Source organism: Hippopotamus amphibius, chromosome 3 (genome assembly GCF_030028045.1).
Source record: "Hippopotamus amphibius kiboko isolate mHipAmp2 chromosome 3, mHipAmp2.hap2, whole genome shotgun sequence".
NCBI classification, from domain to species: domain Eukaryota; kingdom Metazoa; phylum Chordata; class Mammalia; order Artiodactyla; family Hippopotamidae; genus Hippopotamus; species Hippopotamus amphibius.
This window is the reverse complement of record NC_080188.1, coordinates 123761370-123782680: the sequence shown is the minus strand read 5'-3', so window position 1 is coordinate 123782680 and position 21311 is coordinate 123761370. Positions and strand designations below refer to the sequence as shown.

The following is a 21311-nucleotide window of genomic DNA, read 5'->3' as shown; positions in this document are numbered from 1 at the left end:
GATATATTAACATTTAAAGAGAATGCATAGGGAAGTTATCTCTAATGTGGTAATGATTGACTAGAGAAAGCAAAGAACTAAAAGAATTTTTGAAGTCAGTATTTTGTGGGGGAAAAAAAGCCAGTGGGAGTATGCCTGGTATCTTTTGAAACATAAAGGAAACTGGAGTGGCAATAACAAAATTAGCTAACATAAGAGAGGCAAAGAAACAGAATGGACTAAATCTAGCATGGACTTTAGAGTGACAGTGTTGAGTTTCATTCTGGATGAGTTGGAAGCCATAAGAGGTGTTTGAGCAGAAATCCGATATCACAGGATAAATTTTAAAAGAACTGCTAGAAGATTTATGTGGAGAAATTGGAGAGGGGATAATACACCAAATGAGAAATGAGAGTGACTTAGACTTGGGAAGTAATAGTGCAGGTAGTTAGGGTCAACAAGATTCTGGATGTCATTTGAGGGGGAGCAAGTTTTAAAACCTGGGGTTTACAGGAGAGGCTGTGCTGGAGATGTAACTTTAGGAGCCATTAATAGAGATGAAGAGAGTGAGTATATATAGAGAATGAAAATATGCAGGACCTGAGCCCTCCAACACTCCAGTGTTGGAAGAGCCAGTACAGGAAAATGAGAAAGAGAAGCCTGCAATGAGTTAGTTAAACAAAAATAGAGTAAGGTTTGGTAGGCAAAAAAAAAACAAAAAGGTTTCTAGGAAGAGGAATTTACCAGCAACCACAAATAAACATTTGGATGTGAAAATATGGAAAACATTAGGATCTTAAGAAATTTGGTGGAGTTGAATGTCTCATAGGACTGGGTAAATACATAAATGGGAGGGAAGAAAATGAGAAAGGATTTTTTTTCTGTGAAAGAACTCAGAGAATATGGCAGTAGCTGAAGGAGAAAGTGGGTTCATCAGAAGTTTATTTTGTTTTCTGTTTAAGCTGGAATATATCACTCCCTGTATGTACTTCAGGGGCCTGGTGATTTTTAGATAAAGCTTATCTCATGCCACAGAATTATTTTGCCTATGTCCTGTATTTCCTTCTCTCCTCAAAGGTTGGGACAGGTCTGATTCCATTGATTTAGTAGACTATGTCTTTTGGATTAAGGCAGCATCTTCCTGGGGCATCTTTCTTGGGACACCCCTTGAGAAGACCTCAGTTTAAGAGCAGCCTTGCCTCACAGAAGTTTATCATGTAGTCTAGGCACTGTCTCTACTAAGCAAACACGGATATGAATCCTAGTTTTCCCCCTTGTAATATTGAAGGGTTTCAATGAGATCAAACAATGAACTGAGCTCTGTAGCATATCAATGGAAATGTCTTCTTTTGTGCATGGTAATATATTTTGATACTTTCCTCTTTATCTTTTTGTATCTTCTGTCAGGTTTTCCTTTCTGGTTACCATAATTATTGCATAAAATTTTTATAGTTTGGACAGTCTACTCGAAGCTTATAACAAGTAACTTCAATTGCCTACAAAAGCTCTACAAATTTACTTCGCATACACAGAGCATACATTACTGGTGTCAGAATTTACGTCTTACTGTGATTTTATAAAACAAATACTTATGGTCATAGTTATTAATACTTAAGTATTTAATTTTTATGTCAGAGCTAAAGGTGATTTATGTACCACCATTACACTGTTACATTATTATTTGTCTATATATTTCCCTCTGCCTTTAAAAGTGAGATTTCCACTTTCTTATGCTTTCATATTTCTGCTTAGCATCATTTCATTGCAACTTAAAGACCTCCCTGAACTTCTATGGAGTGAGTATTTTGAATTCTTTGTCAGGCAGTTCATAGATATCATTTCTTTAGGGTAAATTACTGGAGCTACATTTTATTTCTTTGGTTGTATCATATTCCCCAAGTCTTCATGATCCTCACAGGCTTGCATTTCTGTCTGCCCATGTGATGAAGCCATCACCCTTTTCAGTCTCTACAGGCTAGCCTAGGCAGGGAAAGCCCTACACTGGTCAGCTTGGCCAGAGACTTTGGATAGGCCAGTGTCAGGGACCCTGGTTGGACTGCCTGGCTATGTCCATGCTCATAGCCTGAAGCCAGGATCCACAGACAGGCTTTCTCCCATGAAAGAACTTGTGGGACAAGGGGATCATTCTCAGTGCTGCTCTGTGCCTTTTTGGGAGAAGAATGACAGGAGGAAAGTGGGACTTTTCTATTCACCCTTTCAAATGGGTCTTCTCTCATTTCTGTGCTCCATCAAGGTGATGAAATCTCTCATCTGGATTCCAGGTATCACATAAAGGAATTTTCATACATGGACAGTTGTTAAATTAGTGTTTCTGTAGGAGAGGAAAGCTGGGACTTCCTATTCTGCCATCTTTCTGATGTCAATCTCTTTTATCATTAGTTCTTCTGTGTCACATTTAAGAAATCATTGTCTGGAGAGAGAGATGGCGGTGAAGTAGAGAGACGTGGAATATATCCCTCTCCACAGATGCATTGGGAATGCACCAAAAGATGCAACAATTCCCACAGAGAACAAACTGAATACCAGCAGATGACCTTGGACACCAGAAAGGACTGCAAGAATTCTGACAAAACCAGTAGAGAGTCACCTACAATGGCTCAAAGATGGTGAAGCGGGTGAGCTGTGGCAGACAGGAGGGAGTGAGAAACACACAGAGGGTCCACACCAGGGCTCAGCATTCCTGGACTGAGACATCAATTCACAACTGAACAGGGGGTCTGGGAGTGGGAGCATGGGAACCAGAGAAAAGGTTCAGGGTGAGAAACATTGTTGCCAGTGGGGAGATGGACTGAGAGGACAGGAGGGAAGCAGTCCAAGTGAGGAGTGCCTGCCCCAGAGAGCTGTGGTGCATTGGTGGCAGCTGGATGTTCCTGGCTCACAAGCAGGGGGAGGAGCTGCAGGAGAAGCCTCTCTCTCTTGGCACCTGCAATGGGCAGAGGAAGGAACCCTGTGGGCCAAGCTAAGGCACTCAGGGATAACAAAGGCCCCCAGGTGGGGCTGGCTTAGAGTGTCTGCAGCCAAGAGCAAAAAACTCATAGAGAGGCCCAACTCTGAGGCATTCTGTTCACACCTGAGCCACTGGCATCCCTCTGCAACAGTCATTTCCATGCCTGACTGAACTGCATGACCCAGACAGGGAATCACTGCTCACTCACCCCCTGGGCAAGGAACCACTATTGTACCCTCTGTCTCCCTACACACCAGCGCTTACAGATGAATGATAAAGGAGGCTCTGCTGGTCACAGAATAATACAAAAAACTCAAGGCAAGTAGAAGGATACTTACACCTGAGACCCCAAGGAAACAGAAATATTAGTATTAATTCTATTGAACTGGTCCATTCTGGGGTCATATCAATTTTTTTTGTTTTGTATTTTTTGTTGCTGTTGTTGTTTTTGTTTTCTGTTTTTTAACTACGATCTTAGTCCTAAGGGATCTACAAGTTTTATAACATATTTTTTATTTCATTTTTTAATCAATTTTTACTTTTAGCCTCTTTATATATCTCTATTTCTAGCTAAGTTTTTTGTAGTGCTGACTATATATCTCTCCTACCTTCTTTTCATCTCTATCTTTTATACATTTCTATTTCTTTCATTTTATTATCATATTTCCAGTCACACTACACTCTTCTGTTGCCCTGTCTTCTATCCTTTTTTAGTTTATTTCATCTTAATAAGCAACATTATTAGCCTGCTCAGTCTTCTTGCTTTATTCTCCAGATGACACACTGCCTTGGTATTTATTATTAGGTTTTTGTATTTATTTTAGTTCTTAGTATAAGTGTCTATTTTCATTCTGAGAATCTTCAGTCTGCCTAGTGGTACTCTAACTCTTCATTACATTTGATATTATCTTTCCATATCTCCCTGTATTTGTATTTGTGTGGGGGGGGGGGTTGTTTGTTTGCTTGTTCTTGCATTTGTTTCTGTTGTGTTCTGTTTTCGTTTTGAATTTATGTTGGTTTTCTCTTTAAATGTCTGATAACATACTGGGGTTCCTCTGTCAGGTCTTTCCAGAGCCTTATGTTCTATTGGATCCAGTACTTGTGTGTCTTATACATGTATGTGTTTTCTTGACTTAGTATTTGTTTGACTCAACACTCTGCCATAAGTCTGGGGCTTGGACAGTCTTCTTTAAACCCCTCTATTGCCAGGACAAGCAACCTCTGAAATTCAGACTACCATGAGAAAACAAACAAACAAAAAAAACACCTTGCAGGCAAAGGAGCAGGAAAAAAAACCGTTAGACCAAATAAATGAAGAGGAAAGAGAAAAATGCCTGAAAAAGAATTCAGAGCAATGAAAGTAAAAATGATACAAAACCTTGACAACAAAATACAGAAAGTACAAAAACAGTTAATAAGGACTCAGAAGAACTAAACAACAAAAAAACAGCAATGGACAAAAAATAACTGAAATTAAAAATATTCTAGATGGTATAAAGAGAAGAATAAGTGAGGCAGAAGAACGAATAAGTGAGTTGGAAGATAGAATGGGGGAAAAAACTGCCACAGAGCAGGAAAAAGAAAAAAGAATAATAAGAATGGAAGACAGTCACAGAGACCTTGGTGATAACATTAAGCGCACCAACATTTGAATCATAGGCATCCCATAAGAAGAAGAAAACAAAGAAAGGGTCTGAGAAAATATTTGAAGAGGTTATAGTGGAAAATTTCCCCAACATGGGAAAGGAAATAATTAACCAAGTCCAAGGAGCAAAGAGAGTCCCAAACAGAATAAACCCAAGGAGAAAAACACCAAGGCACAAAATAATCAAAACCAACAACAATTAAACACAAAGAAAAATTATTGAAAATAACAAGGGAAAAGCAACAAATAACATATAAGGGAAAACCCATAAGGATAACAGCTGACCTTTCCACAGAAACTCTGCAGGCCAGAAGGGAATGGCAGGATATACTGAAAGTCCTGAATGAGAAAAACCTACAGCCAAGAATACTCTACCCAGCAATGATCTCATTAAGATTCAATGGAGAAATCAAAAGTTTTGCAGACAAGCCAAAGTTAAGAGAATTCAACACCACCAAACCAGCCTTACAACAAGTGCTAAAGGAACTTCTCTAAGTAGGAAACACAAGAAAAGGAAAACACCTACAAATACAAACACAAAACAATTAAGAAAATGGTATTTGGAACACACATGTCAATAATCACCTTAAATGTAAATGGATTAAATGCTCCAATCAAAAGACACAGACTGGCTGAATGGATACAAAAACAAAACCCTTCTACATGCTGCCTACAATAAACCCACTTCAAACCAAGAGATATACATAGATTGAAAGTAAAGGGATGGAAAAAGATATTCCATGCAAATGGAAGTCAAAAGAAAGCTGGAGTAGTAATACTCATATCAGTGAAATTAGACTTTAAAGTACAGAATATTACAAGAGACAAGGAAGGACACTACGTAATGATCAAGGGATCCATCCAAGAAGAACATATCACAATGGTAAATGTGTATGCACCCAACATAGGAGCACCTCAAAACATAAGGCAAATGCTAACAGCCATAAAAGGGGAAATTCACAGTAACACAATAATAGTGAGAGACTTGAACACCCCACTTACATCAATGGACAGATCATCCAAACAGAAAATAAATAAGGACACACAAGCTTTAAATGACACATTAGAACATCTCGACTTTATTGATATTTACAGGACATTCCATCCAAAAATGACAGAATACACTTTCTTCTAAAGTGCACACAGAACATTTTCCAGGAAAGATCACATCTTGGGTCACAAATCAAACCTTGGTAAGTTCAAGAAAATTGAAATCATATCAAGCATCATCTCTGACCACAATGTCATGAGACTAGATATCAATTAGAGGAAAAAAAATGGTAAAAAATACAAACACATGGAGACTAAATAATACGCTGTTAAACAACCAAGAAATCACTAAAGAAATCGAAGAGGAAATCAAAAAATATCTAGAAACAAATGACAATGAAAACATAACAATGTAAATACTATGGGATGCAGTAAAAGCAGTTCTAAGAGGGAACTATATAACAACACAGTCCTACCTTAAGAAACAAGAAAAACATCGAATAAACAACCTAACCTTACACCTCAAACAATTAGAGAAAGAAGAATAAATAAACTCCAAAGTGAGCAGAAGGAAAGAAATCATAAAGATCAGATCAGAAATAAATGAAAAAGAAAGGAAGAAAACAATAGCAAAAATTAATAAAACTAAAAGCTGATTCTTGGAGAAGATTAACAAAATTGATAAACCATTCGCCAGACTCTTCAGGAAAAAAAGGGAGAAGACAGAAATCAACAGAATTAGAAAAGAAAATGGAGAAGTAACAACGGATACCACAGAAATACAAAAGATCATGAGGGACTACTACAAGCAACTATATGCCAATAACTTGGAAAACCTGAAGGAAATGGAAAAATTCTTAGAAAAATACAATCTTCCAAGATGGAACCAGGAAGAAACAAAAACTATGAACAGACCAATCAGAAGTATGGAAATTGAGGCAGTGATTAAACATCTCCCAACAAACAAAAGCCCAGGGACAGATGGATTCACAGGCGAATTCTATCAAACATTTAGAGAAGGGCTAACACCTATCCTTCTCAAACTCTTCCAAAATATAGCAGAAGGAGGAACACTCCCAAACTCATTCTACGAGGCCACCATCACCCTGATACCAAAACCAGGAAAAGATGTCACAAAAAAAGAAAACTACAGACCAATATCACTGATGAATATAGATGCAAAAATCCTCAACAAAATACTAGCTAACAGACTCCAACAGCACATTAAAAAAAATCACACACCATGATCAAGTGGGGTTTATCCCTGGGATGCAAGGATTCTTCAATATATGCAAATCAATCAACGTGATACATCATATCAACAAATTGAAGGATAAAAACCATATGATCATTTCAATAGATGCAGAAAAAGCTTTTGACAAAGTTCAACACCCATTTATGATAAAAGCTCTCCAGAAAATGGGCATAGAAGGAAATTACCTCAACATAATAAAAGCCATATATGAAAAACCAAAAGCCAACATCGTTCTCAATGGGGAAAAACTGCAAGAATTCCCTCTTAGAACAGGAACAAGACAAGGGTGTCCACTCTCACCACTATTATTCAACATAATTTTGGAAGTTTTAGTCACAGCAATCAGAGAAGAAAAAGAAATCAAAGGAATCCAAATTGGAAAAGAAGTAAAATTGTCATTCTTTGCAGATGACATGATATTATATATAGAAAACCCTAAAGACTCTACCAGAAAACTGCTAGCACTAATTGATGAGTTTAGTAAAGTAGCAGGATACAAAATTAATGCACAGAAATCTCTTGCATTCCTATACACTAACAACAGAAGAGCAGAAAGAGAAATTAAGGAAACGCTCCCATTCACCATTGCAACCAAAAGAATAAAATACCTAGGAATAAACCTGCCTAAGGAGGCAAAAGATCTGTATGCAGAAAACTTTAAGACATTGATGAAAGAAATCAAAGATGACACAAACAGATGGAGGGACATACCATGTTCCTGGATTGGAAGAATCAACTTCATGAAAATGTCTGTACTACCCAAAGCAATTTACAGATTCAATGCAATCCCGATCAAATTACCAATGGCATTTTTCACAGAACTGGAGCAAGAAATCTTACGATTTGTATGGAAATGCAAAAAACCCGGAATACCCAAAGCAATCTTGAGAAGGAAAAATGGAGTTGGTGGAATCAGGCTTCCTGACTTCAAACTATACTACAAGGCCACAATGATCAAGACAGTATGGTACTGGCACAAAAATAGAAAGGAAGATCAATGGAATAGAATAGGGAACTCAGAAGTAAGCCCAAACACATATGGGCACCTTATCTTTGACAAAGGAGGCATGAGTATACAATGGAAAAAAGACAGCCTCTTCAATAAGTGGTGCTGGGAAAATTGGACAGCAACATGCAAAAGAATGAACTTAGAACACTTCCTAACACCATACACAAAAATAAACTCCAAATGGATTAAAGAGCTACATATAAGGCCAGACACTATAAAATTCCTAGAGGAAAACATAGGCAGAACACTCTATGACATAAGTCAAAGCAAGATCCCTTTTGACCCACCTCCTAGAATCACGGAAATAAAATCAAGAATAAACAAATGGGACCTCATGAAACAAAAGCTTTTGCACAGCAAAAGAAACCATAAACGAGACAAGAAGGCAACCCTCAGAATGGGAAAAAATAGTTGCCAATGAAACAACAGACAAAGGATTAATCTCCAAAATATACAAGCAGCTCATGCAGCTTCATACCAAAAAAGCAAATAACCCAATCCACAAATGGGTGGAAGACCTACATAGACATTTCTCCAAAGAGGACATACAGATGGCCAACAAACACATGAAAAGATGCTCAACATCACTCATCATCAGAGACATGCAAATCAAAGCCACAATGAGGTAACACCTCCCACCAGTCAGAATGGCCATCATCACAGAATCTGGAAACAACAAATGTTGGAGAGGGTGTGGAGAAAAGGGAACCCTCCTGCACTGTTGGTGGGAATGTAAGTTGGTACAGCCACTATGGAAAACAGTTTGGAGGTTCCTTAAAAAACTACAAATAGAACTACCATATGATCCAGTCATCCCACTCCTGGGCATATACCCAGAGAAAACCATAATCCAAAAAGAAACATGTACCATAATGTTTATTGCAGCACTATTTACAATAGCCAGGACATGGAAGCAACCTAAATGCCCATCAATAGATGAATGGATGAAGAAGATGTGGCATATATATACAATGGAATATTACTCAGCTATAAAAAGGAATGAGATGCAGCTATATATAATGAGGTGGAAAGACCTAGAGACTGTCATACAGAGTGAAGTAAGCACAAATAGTGTATGCTATCTCATACATACGGAATCAAAAAAAAAAAAAGGTACTGAAGGACCCAGTGACTGGACAAGAATAAGGATGCATATGCAGAGAATGGACTGGAGGACACGAGATTGGGGAGGGAGGGCAGAGAGTGAAGGGAAAGCTGGGACGAAGTGAGAGAGTAGCATAGACATGTATATACTACCAACTGTAAAATAGATAGCCAGTGGGAAGTAGCTGTATAACAAAGGGAGATCAACTCGATGATGGACGATGCCTTAAAGGGCCGGGACCAGGAGAGTAGTGGGAGTCAAGGGAGGGAGAGAATATGGGGATATGTGTATAAATATAGCTGATTCACTTTGGTGTACCTCAAAAACTGGTACAAGGGTGTAAAGCAATTATATTCCAATTAAAAAAAAGAAATCATTGTCTAAACAAAATCATGAATATCTACTCTTAGTTCTTTTCTGAAAATTAATAGTTTCAGTTCTTATGTTTGTCTATGTTTCATTTTGAGGCTTCTTTATTTATTTATGGTATAAGATAGAGGCCCTGAAACTTTTTGTATGTGTATGTCTATTTCTCCCAGCATCATTTCTTGAAGATTTCCTTTCCTCAATGAATTTTCTGGTCCCCTTTGTTAAAAAGTAAATTGACCATAACTTTGGGGTGTATTTCTGTCTCAATTTTATTCCTTTATGTCAAAGTCTATCCTAATGCCTGAATCACATTGTACTATAGCTTTCCAGTAAACTTTGAAATTGAAAAGTGAAAGTCCTCTAAGTCTATTTTTCTTTTCCAATATTGTTTTGGAAATCTGGGTCCTTGAGTCCATATGAATAATAATGATAATGATATTATAAATTGACAATTAATGACATAATTTACACTTAATGTCAATTTCTGCCCCAAAATAAGCCAGCTAAGATTTGGATAGAAATTTTGTTGAAGCTGTAGATCAACTTGAGGAGTATTGCTTTACTGACAACACTGAGCCTTCCAATACAAGAATATGAGCTATCTTTCCATTTATATAGATCTTCTTTATTTTCTCAGAACACTGTTTTTTGGTTTATAGTGGATAATTCTTGCATGCCTATTAATTTGTTCTGTGTATTTTATTCTCTGTGACACTATTTTAAATTGATTTTTATAAGATTTATTTTTGGATTGTCTATTGCTAGTGTAGAGAAATACAATTGATTTTTGCAATTTATTTTGTATTTTGCAAAGATGGTAAACTCATTTATTACTTCTTTTATTTATTTATTATTTATTAGTTGCATTGGGTATTTATTGCTGCATGCAGGCTTTCTCTAGTTGTTGTGAGCAGGGGCTTCTCTTGTTGCAGAGCATGGGCTCTAGGTGCACAGGCTTCAGTAGTTGCAACACAAGGGCTCAGTAGTTGTGGCACGAGGCTTAGTTGCTCTGTGGCATGTGGGATCTTCCCACACCAGGGCTTAAACCCATTTCCCCTCCATTGGCAGGCAGATTCTTAACCACTGTGCCACCGGGCTAGTCCTTATTTATTACTTCTAATAGATATTTAGTGGATCCTTGGAAATTTCTATATACAAAATTATGTCATCTACAGATAAAAACAATTTTGCTTTTTCTTTTCCAATATGGATGTCTTTTATTTATTTTTCTACTCTACTTACCCTCCCTAGAACTTTCAATACATTGTTGAATGTACATGGTGATATTTGACATCATTGTATTTTCCCTGAATTTATGGTGAAGAAATCAGCCTTTCACCATTTAGGATGAGAATTTCTATGGGTTATTTGTTTTTTCTCTTTTTCTAGCTTTATTGGGGTATAATTGATATACCAAATAATTGCACATTTTGTTGAGATTGTACATATGTACATGTTTATGATACCATCACTACACTAAGGTACTAACCATATTGATCACCTCCAGAAATTCCCTTCTGTTCTTTTGTAGTATTTTTTTAATAAACACAACATAAGATCCACCCCCTTAACATATTATAAGATGCACAATACCATATTGTTAACTATAGCCTTGTTCGTCTTGAATAAAAAACTTTATACCCTTTGGAAAACAATTTCCAACTTCCCCCTCCCCTCAACCCCTGAAATTACTATTCATTCTACTCTCTACTTGTATGATTTTGACTATTTTAAAAATCTCATATAAGTGGAATCATGCCATATTTGTCCCTCTGTAACCGGATTATTTCACTTATCATGTCTCTATGCTTATCCCTGTGTCCTAATGGCAGGATTTGCTTCTTTTCTTACAGATAAATAATATTCCGTTTGTGAGTAAGACAAATACAGATTTGGAACTCTAAAACGCCTCAGGGAAAAAGCTAGAGAAAAACTTCTTTGACATTATTGTTGGCAATGATTTCTTGGATTTGGCACAAAAATCACAGGCAACAAGGCCAAAAATAGAAAAGTGCAAATACACCAAAACCAAAAGCTTCTAAAAAGCAAAGGAAATAATCAACAAAATGAAAAGACATATATGCTCTTTATCAGGATGAAGTCCCCTTCTATTGCTCACTTGTCATCTATTTTTTGTTTTGGTTTGGTTTGGTTTTCATTTGTTTGTTTATTTGTTTGTTTGTTTTGCTTTATTGGAATATAAGTGCTTTACACTGTTGTGCCAGCTTTGCTGTACAACAAAGTGAATCAGCTGTATTTATACACATATCCCCATATTCCCTCTCTCCCATGACTCCCTCCCCCATCCCAGCCCTCTAAGTCATTACCCATTATCGAGTTGATCTCCCTGTGTTATGAAGCAACTTCCCACTAGCCATCTATTTTACAATTGGTAGTATATATATGTCAGTGGTACTCTCTCACTTCCTCCCAGCTTCCCCTTCACCTCCCCCATCCCCACCCCATGTCCTCAAGTCCGTTCTCTGTATCTGCATCTCTATTCTTTCCCTGCCACTGGGTTCATCAGTACCATTTTTTTAGATTTCATGTATATGTGTTAGCATACGGTATTTGCTTTCCTCTTTCTGGCTTACTTCACTCTCTATGACAGATTCCAGGTCCATCCACCTCACTACAAATAACTCAATTTCATCCTTTTTTATGGCTGAGTAATATTCCATTGTATATATGTGCCAAAACTTCTTTACCCATGCATCTGTTGAAGGGCATTTAGGTTGCTTCCATGTCCTGGCTACTGTAAATAGTGCTGCAATGAACATTGTGGTACATGTTTCTTTTTCGGTTATGGTTTTCTCTGGGTATATGTCCAGGAGTGGGATTGCTGGGTCAGATGGTAGTTCTAGTTTTAGTTTTTTAAGGAACCTCCATACTGTTTCCCATTGTGGCTATACCAATTTACATTCCCATCAACAGTGCAGGAGGGTTCCCTTTTCTCCACACCTTCTCCAGCATTCAATGTTTCTAGGTTTTTTTTGATGATGGCCATTCTGACCAGTGGGAGGTGATATCTCATTGTGGCTTTGACTTGCATTTCTCTCATGATTAGTGATGTTGAGCACCTTTTCATGTGTTTGTTAGCCATCTGTATGTCTTCTTTGGAGAAATGTCTATGTAGGTCTTCCACTCATTTGTGGATTGGCTTATGTGCTTTTTTGGTGTTAAGCTGCATGAGCTGCTTGTATATTTTGGAGATTAATCCTTTGTCAGTTGCTTCCTTGGCAACTATTTTCTCCCATTCTGAGGGTTGCCTTCTTGTCTCACTTATGGTCTCTTTCGCTGTGCAAAAGCTTTTGTTTCATGAGGTCCCATTTGTTTATTCTTGATTTTATTTCCATGATTCGAGGAGGTGGGTCAAAAAGGATCTTGCTTTGACTTATGTCATAGAGTGTTCTGCCTATGTTTTCCTCTAAGAGTTTTATCATGTCTGGCCTTACATTTAGCTCTATTTTCTAAAAGCGTTTGTTAAGGATTAATGTTATTTCCTTTCAAATGTTTAGTAGAATTCACCAGTGACGCTAAATGAGCCTGAGGGTCTCTTTGTGGGAAGTTTCAAAATTACTGATGCATGATCTTTAACTTTTATAGTCTTATTCAGATTTTCTATTCCTTCTTCAAGTCACTTTTGGTAAATTATTTCTTTCTAGGAATTTGTCTCATTTCATTAAACATCTTATTTCTTGGCATTCAGTTGTTCACAAGATTACCTCTTTTATTTAGAATTTTAGAAATGTAAGTCTCTTCTAATTCTTTTCTTGTTTAAGCTACTTAAAGTTTATTCACGCTATTTCATTCACATTTTCAGAGAACCAGTTTGATTTCATTGAATCTTCTCCATTGTTTTCTGTTCTCTTTTTTTATTTTTGTAGTAATTTTGCTACCTTCCTTCTGCTTTCTTTGGTTTTAGTTTCCTCTCTTTTTTTTTTTCAGGTTCAAAGATTGAAAGTTAGATTGCTGATTTGTGCTCTTTCCTTATCTTTAATATAATCATCTTTTACCATGTATTTTCCCCTAAGCATTACTTTAGTGCACCCTATAAGTTTGGGTATGTAATCTTTTCCTGTTCATTACCTCAAAAGGTTTTCTAATTTTCCATGTGAGTTCTGTGTAATTTCTTCTTTAATTAATGGTTAGGTAGAAGTGTATAACTTAATTCCGTCATATTTGTAAATTTCTCAAAATTTATGTTGTTAATTTCTAATTTAATTCTGTTGTTGCCAAAGAACATATTTTGCATTATTTCAGTCCTTTACTGTCTATAAAGTCTTGTTTAATGGACTAATATATGGTTTGTTTTGGAGAATGTTCCATAAGTTCTTGAGAAGAATATGTATTGTGATATTTTAGGTGAAGTGTTCTGTATTTTTTAGGTCTTGTTTGTTAATAGGATTGTTCAAGTCTTCTTTACCTTTCCTGATAGTCTGTCTAATTGTTCCATCCATTATATATAGTAGGATATTGATATTTCCAACTATGATTGTTGAATTTTCTATTTCTATCTTCAATTCTGTCAGTTTTTGCTTCATGTATTTTAGGGTTCTGTTGTTAAGTATATGCATATTTATAATTCTTACGTCTTCTTGATTAATTGACCTATTTATCATCCTAAAATGTCTGTATGTTGCTTTAGTAACAGTTGTTGTCCTAAAGTCTATTTTGTATGATATTTATATAGTCACACCAGATATTTTGCTGTTGCTGTCTGAATGGTATGTCTTTTTCTATCCTTTTACTCTCAATCTGTTGGTGTCAACTCTATAAAGTACATTTCCTGTAAACAACATGTAGCTGGATATTGTTGTTTTTATCCAGTCAGAGAGTCTCTGCTTTTAATTATATTGTAAATATTATTATTGATACAGGTTGAAATAACATCAATTATTTTGATTTTTCTTTTTCTTTCTGTCTCATGACTATGTTATTCCTCTGGTCCTCTTTTATATCACCTTTTAAGTAAATATTTTCTAGTGTATCATTTAGTTCATTTAAGTATTTTAAACTATTTTTTCTTAGTGGTTTCTCAGTAGTTGCTCTAGAGCTTATAATACAGAGCATAAACTACCAGAATCTACTTCATATTTATACTCTCTGAATTCCAAAAACATATAGAAACTTTACTCCTATGTAGCTCTATTTCCTCCCATATCCACTTTGTGCTAGTATTTTTAGACATGTTAACATATTACTATAATATACTTCCACAGTCTAAAATAGTTGCCCCAGGAGTTCTTTCCAGTTTCAAGGTGAATTTAGTCAAAGAGAACAGATGAAGTATACTTACTCTATTTTCCTCAGAATCAGAACCCTCCACCTTTCTTAAAGAAAACTCTATACCACATCAAAGTAGTAATATATGTTTAATTTTGCTATATATGGTGTATATATGAGTGTCTTTTTAAAACTGTTTTCTGTAGATAATTAAGTTCCATGATTAAAATTTTTAAAGGAAAAAATAAAGAATGGGACAAGACGTAAATGAACAGGAAGCATAGAAACAAATCAAGTTTGCTAATAAGAGAGAGAAAGATGATGAAGAGGGGGAAATTATGAAGCCATACTCCCTAGGATTAATGGAAGCTGGCACTTAGAAATCATTGAATGTCTTACAGAGCAGCAGGTAAGGGAACAGTTTCTTAGAAAACCCTCTGCTTATAACCTGCCTTTACTGACTAAGCCTACTTTAGTTGTTTTTTCCCCTTTCTCTAACTGAAAACCCTCCAAACTTCTTGAACCCTACATGATTTATTATCAGAATTCCAACCAGCCCTATTGACAATGCTTCTGATGTATGAGTCACTGGAGTAATGGGAGCTTAAGTTGTTTTCCAAAAATTTGGAGTCAGTTCCTGCTCAATATAGTTGGCTAAGTCTAGTTGAGCCCACTGACCCTAAAACTGGGCCTGCACAGAAATGAGTTACCTCACTTTTCCCAACCTCCAACCACCTTTCTAAATGCCAGACACCACTCTGCTCTTTATCCATAAATATCTCAAGCCTCTGGCCTTTGGGGATACAGAACTGAGATTTATTTTCCTGTGTCCTCACTTGGCTACCTCACAAATAACACTTTGTTGCAAGCCTCAGTGACTCAGTGTTTGACTTGCTGTGCAAGGGCCAAACAAATCTGATTTGGTTACAAATTTGGTGAGCAAGCCAGGAGATAAGTCTACACAGTCGTTTTACCAGTGGTTCTTTGTCTCCTTGCCAGTATTAATAGCAGGTGGAGGAGTCCAAAGAGCTGCCTGGTATACACTCTGCAGGATTTTCCCCAGACCCAAAAAGATCAGTGTTTTCAAGTAACTTGGGCATATTCCAAACAGATTGATAATATTTTTAGGAATAAAAAATAGCTAGCACCCAAGAAGTTGAGTCACAAAGATTGGTATCCATCAAAAATTACCAGGTAATGTATGGATACCAAAGGAGGAAAGCAGGGGGGCGGGGCATGGGGGAGGAGATGAATTGGGAGATTGAGATTGACAATCTGCCAATATGTATAAAATAGATAACAAATAAGAACCTGCTGTGTAGCACATGGAACTCTACTTCACTTTGCTGTACAGTAAAAACTAGCACAACATTATAAAACAACTATGCCTCAAAAAAAAAAATTCCAAAAGGCACCAAACCACTTCTACCAGCAGTAAAAATATCTAGACTGGAACTTATGTTCTGGTCCTGACTTCCAATTGTTGTGGAGTTCAAAGTGGGGCACTAAAACTAATAGAAAACACTTCCACTATCAAGGAACTTGGCACCAACACAAACAGAGGAGAATCCTGTTATTCTAATGAAACCTAATTGTGAGATTGCCCAGCTCAAAATTCTATATTCAATAAAGCTTTCCTTTTTCTTCTCTAAAAATAAAATTACCAAGTAAGTAAAGTTATAGGTAAACAGGATCCATGATGAGGAGAGAAACTATAAATGAAGAAAAAGATAAACTGAATAGTCCTATATCTATTACATAAAATAAATTTATAAACATCCTCCCACAAATAAAACTACAGGTATCTTCACTGGAAATTTTACCAAATATTTAAGAAAGATGTATTACCCATTTTATACAAACTCCTTCAGGAATAGAAAAGGAAAACATATTTCCTAACATTCTATGTGGGTACCATTGTTTTGATCATGGAATTACATGTTCCATGAAATCATATGTTTAACTGCAAATTAATGCCATGATTGTAAATTAGATTCATTTTCCAGTATATTTTATCACTAGTATGTAAAGATAAAGGAAAACTCCCCATTTTCTCTTCATATTTTTATTTTCCTCACCAGTCATCTCATGAAATCCACTTAAAATTTTGTCACTTTTATGTAGAAATCTTCTTCATTTGCTTCTCTTGATAGCTTTTTGCTGGAAAAACAAAACAGAAACAAGCAATCAACCAACCAATTAGCAAATAAAAACACATATTAAAAAAATAGAAAAGAAAAATAAGTTTGGATGCTGTCTCTGCAGAAGTACCAACTTATCCCTAACCATCAGCTTTTTATGATCCAATAAAATCCATGAGGGATTGACATTCATGCTGCAAAAGGCTCTGCTGATTGTGCAGACCCAAGAAAGCAGGTTTGAAAGTTGCTACTCTCACTTGGTCTCTTTAGACCTCCGGCCAATGACATCTTTGGAAAGACAAGAAGTGGACTGAAAATCTTAGCCCCATTTGTTATGCATTGAAATGTGTCCCTTCAAAAATTCCTATGTTGAAGTCTTAACTCTCAGTATCACAGAATGTGAGATTGCCATATTTGGAAATGTGGTTCTTGAGATATAGTTAATTAAGATGAAGTCATACTGGAGTAGGTTGGGCCCCTAAGCCAATTTGACTAGTGTCATTACACAAAGGGGGTATTTAGACATAGAGACATGCCAGGCAGATGCCATGTGGAGATTGGAGTTATGCTACCACAAGCCAAGGAGCCACCAGAAGCCAGGAGAGACCTGGAACAGACGCCTGTCTAGAGCCTTCAGAGGGAGCATGGCCCTGCCATCAACTTAAGCTCAGACTTCCAGGCTGCAGAAATGTGAGACAATACATTTCTGTTGTTTAATTCATTCAGTTTGTGGAACTTGATTATTGAAGCTCTAGGTTATGAAGATACCATGTTTCTCATATTAAAATACTCTTACCAGTTTCTTTCTCCCCTTATCCTTGATACTTTCCATTAATTGTAGTGACAAAAGTTTCCTGAATCTTATAGGCACCTACAAGCTTTATTTCTTTATTATCTTTTCAAAGAGAGCCTTTAATGCTACATGATCTTCCTAACATTGTTCCTTCACTGGCCATCCCATTTCCTTCCTCTTTGTATCCCAGGCTCTTATGAATCTGAGGATCATTAAATACCATCATGAGGGTGGGTAGGAAGTACCCTCACAACAGACCTAATTACCATCTCTTCAGCACAAAAATGACCAGTGAGAACAGGGCAGAGGGGACCTCTGCTCACAGTGGGTAGAAATGACCTTGTCACTTGTGAAGGCAATGGCCCAAGATGGAATTGTCCCAGGTAAGGCTCAGCCTTCCCAGGGATCTGAGGGGCCCACTTGGTGTTTTGCCTTCCTCACCCACAGATCCAAAGCACAGAGTCCCTCCCAGGGGAGGGTTAGAAGGTCTACTCACTTATTTTCCACATCCTGGATGCTGTCAGGCAGAGGCAGATTTCTGGTTTCAGGTTGGAAAGGGACAACAAGACCAGCAACAATGGGACACACTCCATAGATAATCCAGGGCAAGGTGGGTAGATACACCACTAGGGTCATCAAGAGCGGAGCCAATGCTGACCCACACCTACTAGCCACTACATCTAATCCCAAAGCTTTTCCCCTGATGGGTAAACAAGAATACATAATAATCCAGTAAAAATCCAAGCATGTAATTTATGATCTGTTATTTTGATGATATGATTATGGAACACAATAAAACACAATTATTACATACATGAGCTTTATGAAAAACACTTGTTTTGCAATTGGCTCTGTGATTTTCTAGCTGTCTTTGACAGGGTCAAAATGTGTTAAGACCCATTTTCATCATTTTAATAAAAATGGATGCATTGAAGTACTGCTTAGCACAGTACATGGTACCAAGTCAACTTTTTCAATAAATTTTGGTGATAATTGTTTTTCAGCATATTATTACTATTACAAATAATTTCTTTATAATTAACACTTCTTATTATGTTATTCCACAATAAGCATCAATTAGCTGGGAAAGTCCTAATTTTTTTGGCCCTGGAGGGATATTCAAAATTCTTTGGTTTTGATTTTCTATTTTTTTTATTCTAGTGCTACAGTTTACAGCCATTAGATGATGAACAACCAAACGTCACTTTTTAGAAAATTGTTATCCAAAGCCAACCTCAATTACACAGTAATCAAAGTTAAATCCACCTTTTTTTGTTTGTTTTTATTTCCTAATATGTTTGGTACTATATATTTCTGTTTTACACTCATAACCGGGACTTACAAATAGGCAACTACTACCTTCTTATATGTGGAATTAGAACATTTTCCGGGTCCCTTCTCTAAACCACAAATTATATTAAACCATTGGGTACTATATATCAATCTTTACCCAGGCTTCAGAAGGATATAAAAAATTCTTATACCTGAGGAGAGTGGGGATGAGTTCATTACAGTGGACAGAATAACTGGTTATAGCGGCAGCAACACAGCTGATTCCAACACTTGCCAAAGTCACAAGCAGGGGCTGTATTTCTGGAGTCAGGAAGACCAGTAAGACTAAGAAAATTGTATTGAAGGAATCTGCATCCACCACATTTAGTCAGGGAAAAAAAATCCACAGGTTGTTTGTATGTTTGAAATAGATTGTAGAAAACATTACAGCAGCAGAGATTATGGAGTCTTTCATAAACTGAGAAATATAAAATTACCAACATAGGTTGTAAAATGTACATAAAATTATCTGGGTTAATTGTAGCAAATTTCTCTGCATACCTGAGATTTGGCAGAGAAGAAGAAGAAAAGGTGAGTCTGGCAGAAATTTGCTGTTACTTACTCTGTCCAGGACTTGCTGTATCCTTATTGCAGAAGGTAGGACTGTCATGTGGACAATTACTGAGTCTAAGACTCAGCTCTAATCTTGATGACTTTGCAATTAAAGTACAGAATTTAAGGTGACCAGTCATCCTGTTTTTCCTGGGATTTAGGAGGTTTTAGTAATGTAAGATTTTCATTGATAAAACCGGGAAACTCCCAGGCAAACCTCAATAAGTCACTCAACCTAGTACAGATACAGCATTGCCATGGGGTGAGTATGGCACCAAAGAGTAATAGAAGGACAGGACTACTCTGTTAGTGGACAGGCTGAAGAGAAGCTAGATCTGCATCAATGTTATGCCTAAAGAAGCAAGATTGGAAACTTCTATTTCGAAAAAAGTCAGAATTTGGGACCACTAAAATAAATTTCAGAGAAACAGTTTTCTGCACAATATAAAAAGGAATCTAATTACAGCTTTATAATATTGGAAAGAACTCTCTTGTAAGGGAGTAAGCCTGCATCATTAATGATATTCTGAGGAGCAGAATCCACTCATCTCTGATGCTGTGAAGCCTATTCATGCATTGGGAGATGGTGAAGCATAGTGCCCACTTAGGGTCTCCTACTCATTACATATCATCATTCGATTAACTTATAAAGTAATCTAACAGGGAATGGACAGGATTTTAATCTGCTTAAATCCTGTTCCTACTGTTCACTCCTTCATTCCTTGAAAAAGGGAGATTTTTTCATTTCCTGGGAGATTCCCATTAAGCAAAAGCTGCAGTCATGGTGACTTAACACCACACTCACATGTGGATATGTACAGATGGGGAAGTAGACCAGTCATCAAAGCTGGTAATGAAGAGCCCAAACAGAGGGAGTGACCACACTGTGTCCTCACCTGGGGTATTATTGCAAGGTCTCACCCCTCCATGCTTGTTATTTGAAGTCTGAATGGACAAAAGGCAAGTAAACATTTGTTGTCCTAGAGAAGTAATCTGGAGTAAATGGTACCAGTTTACAGACACTTCACAATGCGATGAAGACAAATGTATGACTGATTTCCCCTCCATGACCTTTGTTTTTTTCCCAAAAAAATTTAGCAGGATTTCTCATAAACCATCAGTTGGGTTTGGGGGAATACTTAGCCCATAATTGGGACTTCTCTTTACTCTTGGCTTCAGACAAGTTAACCAATACAATCCCTGAAGGATGAGAAAAAGACACTTCCTTTCCCAAAGTCCAGCCTTCTCTCACCTTGGGGCACAAACGTGTTGGCCAAAATGGAAAGTCCCACCAGGAACATGAAAAGCATCTGGGTTGGTCGACGGCCCATATAATTCAATACTAGAAGTGCAAGACACCGGGCTGAGGCAGTGAGACCTCCAAAAATTACCTGGAACAGGAAAATATTGCTCCCAAAGTGCTGTAGATTCATAAAGATGCCAAAAAAGGGTATTGTGCTTCCAACTCTGTAGCAAACAAAAAAGGAAAGACACAAGTCATAAGATTTAGAGCCCCGGTGCTGTAGTTGATGATTATATTGACCCAGGCAGCCAATGATCAATGTTTAAGAATAAAGGTCCAGCCTGATTTGTATAGTATTTTCTTTTAGGGTGATAAAGTTACCATAAAAATAACATGGCTATAAATTAAAACAATATTCCTTTTGTCCTTCTTTTTTTAAGTCCCTAAGCATGGAGTTGGCAGTGACAGGAAAACATAACCTGACTCAATCACCAAACTGGATGGTATAGAGAATTTGAACATACAGCCATTAAAACAAAATTCAGGTAAATAATTTCTTTTTGAGAGTTGTCTGTATGCTGTGAGTCTTTCCTCTTTTCTCCCAACCCCAATACTGTAAAGCATTTCCCTTTTCTCAACTTGTGACTGAAGCTGCAATGAGACTACCTGTGTCACCTTGACCTGGGAGCAAAGTGTCCTGGTGT

At 37.0% G+C, this 21311-nt stretch overlaps 1 protein-coding gene across 1 annotated transcript in view; it reads right to left on the bottom strand.

The window, feature by feature from the left end:
• The window catches only part of LOC130848969 (solute carrier family 22 member 10-like), a 103430-nt gene that overhangs the window by 29106 nt on the left and 53013 nt on the right, over positions 1 to 21311 (bottom strand). Inside the window, exons 7-10 of the mRNA XM_057727454.1 lie at positions 20617 to 20831; positions 18965 to 19073; positions 17977 to 18180; positions 16625 to 16706 (exon numbers count right to left, since the gene is read on the bottom strand). Coding sequence (XP_057583437.1) covers positions 16646 to 16706; positions 17977 to 18180; positions 18965 to 19073; positions 20617 to 20831 — 589 coding nt within the window. The 3' untranslated portion in view covers positions 16625 to 16645. The remainder of the gene's footprint in view (positions 1 to 16624; positions 16707 to 17976; positions 18181 to 18964; positions 19074 to 20616; positions 20832 to 21311) is intronic.